We start from the raw sequence: 5,838 nt of genomic DNA on the forward strand, positions 1-5,838 counted from the left end.
CCTTAATAATGCAGGCAGTTTTGAATGAGAGCATATGGGAGGCATTTTCACTTTTGGTGACTTCAATAGGTTTAAGACATGTTTTTGCATTTATTGCATATACTCATAAAACAAAGGAAAGAATTTTCAACTTACTAAGTCAAAGTCTATACACTAAAGTTTGCTTTTCAAAAATGTGTAACTACTGCTTGTTTTCCACCCACAGGTTGCCATGATCTCAAAGGTGAAATTTTAGCATATGACTAAAAGGTCCTATAGCTGCAGCTTCATGATTCAGCATCTAACATCAATAATTCACAGTGAGATCATAGGCTCTCTGTGGAAGGTAGTGACATATTTGCCTTATGAAAGGAAGCTTAGGGCATATTGAGAGTATTTTGAATTTAGACTTGTGTGGGTGTCAGACATTTGTCTCCTAGCTGGTGCCTGTGCAGGAGGATTCTCCTTTGGGAAAAGCTCTCTTGAGAAAGGTGAATTTGGGTTGTAAGGCTAGGATACACACATGTGGTAACGAGCTCCTCCTGAACACGGTTTTCCAGAGTTACCCTGGGCAGGTGGGAAGCCTTTCTGTGGAAAAGATTCCAACTTGGTTCCCTGCCATCACCAAACACAAAACTGTTGATTTTTCTTTTTTGAGCTTCCAACCCTTGCAACCTTCCAAAAATAAATCAAACCAGCCATCAGGGCACCGAAATAATACTACTACTAATAAGCAGCTTTGCCTTACATAAACAACACTTCTGAGGTAAACTTTGCCCCAGAGGTCTGAAACACTCTTTTTATGTAACCTGCTTACTAATAATTACTAGACTTGGGTGCATTAACCCTGGAAATAGATTTTAATAACAACCCCTAAAAACAAAAGACATGAAACGACCAAAAAAAAAAAAAAAAAGAATGCACTAACTAGAAAAACACTTGGCAGCCTGCTCCAGACTCAATTGGAAGACACCCCCCTCCCGCCCGGCCTTTGCAAAAGGCCCCCCACCCTCCTACGGGCCCCTCCAACAGGCTAAGAGAGTCCGCTCCGGACCCCGCCCTCCCCTGTCCCTGCACCGCCCTCGGCCCTGAGCTCGCCTTCCGCGTGGCTCCACCCCCTTCCGCTTCTCTCCCCACGGTTCCAGGAGCTGGGGTCAAATTGTCAGAGCAGGCTGATTTGCATAACCCAATGGCTGTGCGTATGCAAATGAGGCCGGTGGTGGTTGGCTGGAGGTTGGCAGGATAACTCGGGCGAGCGGGGCCTTTGTCCTTCAGTGGCTGTGAGGCAGCTGCCCCGTCGGAGTCGCTGCCCGTGGCGAGGCGAGGGGGCCGGGAGCGGGCGAGCGAGTGGGGCGAGACGGACAGACGGACGGACGGACCGCGCGGTGGCAGCGGGAGCTGGAAGAGCCTGTGAGGGAGTGCAGGGAGCAGGCGCCCAAGCGCCCACCGTGGCAGGAGCAGTCCGCACGCCGCGCTCTCTCTGAGGGGGATTTGCAGTTGCAATATGACTTTGGAGGAATTCTCGGCTGGAGAGCAGAAGACCGAAAGGTAAGGCGGCCGGAGTCTCTCCCTGAACTCTTTTCGCCCACTGCGTGCACCCCATTGCGGCCCCTCTGGGCAAGGTTTGGCGGGGAGCGACCGGTTAAAAGTTTGCAGAGGGCACCTCCCGTCCGTCTCGCTCCGGGGGCCTTCCCCAAGGCGTCCGTGGACGGAAGGAGCGTGCCCCCAACCCGGCCGAGCCCTCCAGGCCTTTGCAAAAGGCAGAAGGGACTGTCCCTGCCGGTGCCGCTCCTGCGGCTGGCAGCCTGTGGCTGCGCCCAGCGCCGGGGACTGGCAGCGCCCTCGGGGGAGGGTGGCGGGTGGCCCTCTCGGGGTTTTTCGCAGGCCACCCGGCCTCCGGGCGTGTGAGGGTTCACTGGGGGTGACAGGGCCGGGGGGGGAGGGGGCTTTGGGTTTGCAGAAAGCGGAGCGGCGCGGTGGCGCACGAACTCGGGAGGGAGAGTCGCGGTGCAGGGCGAAGGGGCGGCGATGGCCCCGAAGGGACCGGGGCTGACGGGACCCCTTTGCTCTCCCTCACGTGTAGGATGGATAAGGTGGGGGATGCCCTCGAGGAAGTGCTCAGCAAAGCCCTGAGTCAGCGCACCATCACCGTCGGGGTGTACGAGGCGGCCAAGCTGCTCAACGTGTAAGTGGGGCCCTCGCGAGTCCCTCGTGGCACCCCCTTCTCTCCCCAGCCCCGTCGGAGGCGACCTCGCCGAGCGCCCCCCCGCCCTGCAGCGCAGCTTCCTGCGGCTTCCCACCTGCCCCACGGGCAGCGGGCAGGACGGGGCCGACCCCGGGACCCGGGCGGGTATTGCGGGCGTCCACGAGGACGGGTGGTGTCTCTGCGCTCACCCGCCCCTCCCGCTGCCCTCAGCGACCCGGATAACGTGGTGCTGTGCCTGCTGGCGGCGGACGAGGACGACGACAGGGATGTGGCTCTGCAGATCCACTTCACCCTGATCCAGGCGTTCTGCTGCGAGAACGACATCAACATCCTGCGCGTCAGCAACCCGGGCCGACTGGCTGAGCTCCTGCTCCTGGAGACCGACGCAAGCCCAGCAGCGAGCGAGGGCGCCGAGCAGCCCCCGGACCTGCACTGCGTCCTGGTGACGGTAAGCGAGAGGGGGGATGCGGGCCGACTGGAGTGAAGAGTTCTGGAGGGGAGTGAGCGAGGGTTCAGAGTCGCCTGACTGCAGATCTGGAATGAGGGGGAGGGCAAGAGCGTGGCTGCTTTTGCCCCATTAGAGAGTGTGGCTGGACTTTCGGCCGAGATGTGCTAGTTTCATCATCAGGATTTTCTCTGGTACAGAACATGTCTAAGCACGTTGGAGGCTGCCAGCAGCGGAAGAGATCCTTGTGAGTCAGCATTGTCAGCCCAGCTACTCCCTACCTACATCTGCACTACCTCCCGTGACTAATTCCTTTAGTAGGGCAGATTAGATAAAGCCAAATAAATTCCTGGCTCACCCTCATTAAGGAGTCAGCTTCATTCGCCGCCACTCAGAGTTAAAAATAGAAATGGTGTAGGAGACAGACCTTATTAATTCCCTAGAAATACTTGAAGAGGGTAGAGTGGGAATTTTTTCTCTGCAATCTTCCATTTTTTTTAATGGGCCTTTTTTCCCTGGTAAAAACCTTTGGTAGATAGAGAACTTGTGTTTTCAGAGGTAATATGATAGCTTTGTCTTTTACATTTTACTCTTTTTAACTGGTCTAGTTAAGTGGCAGCCTAACCATTTTGGTACTCTTGAAAATTACTACTCCTCTCCTGTCTTCGGAGAGGTATAACAGGTGGCATTTCTAGTTAACTGCTATGCAGCTTTCATCCATTGCACACACAGCATGGAAATATTCCTCAGAGTTGTTTTCACTCAGGTCTCTTCCACAGTACAACTTTGGTAGGACAAACCTGTGAATGATAATGTCATGCAAAACTAAATAAATATGCTCTCGTGCAAAACTAAATAAATACCATGCATATGGGTTGCATGCGTTCAAACTTCGCAGAGTATGGTTTAGTGGAGAATTACCCTTAATGATTTTGCAGGAAACCAACTACCTAGAAGAAAGCTTATTTTTTATGGTTGTAACTGGTCTCTGTGTCACACAGCTAAAGTATAGAACGTTCAGGTTGTCTTCCTCTTAAAATGAGTGTAATTATTAGCAAATGCTGATTTTTTTAAAAATAGTGAATTTATTTTTCTCAATTTGTTTCCAGAATCCACATTCATCACAGTGGAAGGATCCTGCCTTAAGTCAACTTATTTGTTTTTGCCGGGAAAGTCGCTACATGGATCAGTGGGTTCCAGTGATTAATCTCCCCGAACGGTGATGGCATCTGAATGAAAATAACTGAACCAAATTGCACTGAAGTTTTGAAATACCTTTGTAGTTACTCAAGCAGTTACTCCCCACACTGATGCAAGGATTACAGAAACTGATGTCAAGGGGCTGAGTGAGTTCAACTACATGTTCCGAGGGCCCGGAGATAGATGACTTTGCAGATGGAAAGAGGTGAAAATGAAGAAGGAAGCTGTGTTGAAACAAATACAAGTCAAAAGGAACAAAAATTACAAAGAACCACGCAGGAAGGAAAACAAACTATGTATTAATTTAGAATGGTTGAGTTACATTTAAATAAACCAAATGCGCTTTGTTAAAGTTCAAATGTGCGGCAGTAGTTTGGGTATTTTTGGTTTATGTGCCCTCAAATAAAAGAAAAACAGAAAGGGTTGATCCTATTTTAAAACCATATTTTATTGTATTTTGATGAGATGTTAAATTCTCAAAGTTTTATTATAAATTGTACTAAGTTATTTTATGACATGAGAAGTTATTTATGCTATAAATTTTTTGAAACACAATACCTACAATAAACTGGTATGGAATAATTGCATCATTTCTTAATGTGTGCTTTTGTTTCTTTTAACTTGGAATGTATTTTAAATAAGTTTTTTTTATATGGAAAAATTAAAACCCTTATGAAATCATATATATAGTATATGTGTGTATCTCTATAGATAGATCTCTGGTGTGTGTGTGTGTGTATTTTTTTCCACTTTTAAACATTTGAGCTGGATGTGGCATAGTTTTATTTTTTATTCTTTATTTAACAGACATTTTACTAGGGCCCTACTCTATCTACATGGTGTCAAAAGTCAGAAAACCAAAGGTGATTTAAGAGGAGTTGGGGGACGCAGTTAGGGAAAAGGTGTTAGAGACTATACTTGCAAAATCTGAGTAGTTATAGTTCAGTGATATTAATGTTATAAGAAGACTATATGCAAAATACTAAGGAAGCAGAAAGGTGAAAGTGACCGAAGTTAACCTGCAAGACCAGGGAAGGTTTTATTGGGGAGACAGCAAGTTAAGTGGGTCTTAAAACACAAGTGTCACTTCCCCAGCTAGGATGCTGTTGGCAGCGACACTAGTTTGTGCAAAGGTGTGGAGCCCTGAAAGACCAAGCCCCCTGTTCGGGGAACAAAGAGTGATTGTGTGTGCGCCTCTGGTGTAGAAAAGAAAAAGGAGAGATAAGGTTGAAAAAGTAGGTGGGGATTAGGCCCAGACTATGAAGGCCATTCTGTTTCACCCTCAGGCATTTGGGCTTCCTTCTATAAACTTTGGGGATTCAGCAGAGGCCTTCACACAGGGAGTGACGTGATCAGTGTTCTAGGAAGATAACACCGGGGACTGTGAAAGGGGTTATTGGGATAAGAGGCTGTAGGTAATGCCAACCAGGAAGTGACCGTACCAGTCCAAGGCTGTGCATTTTGCAGAACCATATTTAAGGAATAGGGAAGTGGCCTGGCAAAGATTTCTGGTGCCCTTATTCTCTCCAGAGCTGTATGTTTTCCAGCTGAGCATTTCTGCTATGGCTTTGAGGGGTCTGGTTAAGTTAGATGGGGCAGATGGAAGAAGAGAACAAAATAAATGAAAGCCTTCAGCAGAACAATCATCTCTTAGTTGGAACAGTCACTTGATAATTAACTGCAAAAATCTCCTGTAGGTATAGCCAAAGAAAGCAAAAATGCTTACTGAGAAGTCTAACATGGCTTTAGTCCACGGGATATTTTTTCTTTTTCTTTTTTTTTTTTTTTTTGCCTATTTGGCAAAGGGCACCCTCAATGGCTCCCCTGCCATCTGTCTCCCATCCTTGTCATGACCACATATAATCAGGGAAAAGCAAAAGTCTGGAGAGAAAAACAAACCAACTAATACTAACAAAAAGCTCCAAGTTTCTGCATTTTAAGAATAACATGAGCCCGTGTGCCCTCCACCTTGCAATTAAGTTTCTCTTTTTCCACATCTTACAGAAAT

General features: G+C 48.0%; 1 protein-coding gene across 1 annotated transcript; it reads left to right on the forward strand.

The window, feature by feature from the left end:
• Positions 1 to 1,238: 1,238 nt before the first annotated feature.
• GADD45A (growth arrest and DNA damage inducible alpha) lies at positions 1,239 to 4,420 on the forward strand. The gene is made up of 4 exons (XM_030325541.1): positions 1,239 to 1,527; positions 2,063 to 2,164; positions 2,396 to 2,633; positions 3,740 to 4,420. Exons 1-4 carry the CDS (start codon positions 1,484 to 1,486, stop codon positions 3,851 to 3,853), a joined length of 498 nt encoding a protein of 165 aa, XP_030181401.1. The 5' UTR covers positions 1,239 to 1,483; the 3' UTR covers positions 3,854 to 4,420.
• The last annotated feature ends 1,418 nt before the right edge of the window (positions 4,421 to 5,838 follow it).

The sequence above is a fragment of the Lynx canadensis genome, chromosome C1 (assembly GCF_007474595.2).
Source record: "Lynx canadensis isolate LIC74 chromosome C1, mLynCan4.pri.v2, whole genome shotgun sequence".
NCBI classification, from domain to species: domain Eukaryota; kingdom Metazoa; phylum Chordata; class Mammalia; order Carnivora; family Felidae; genus Lynx; species Lynx canadensis.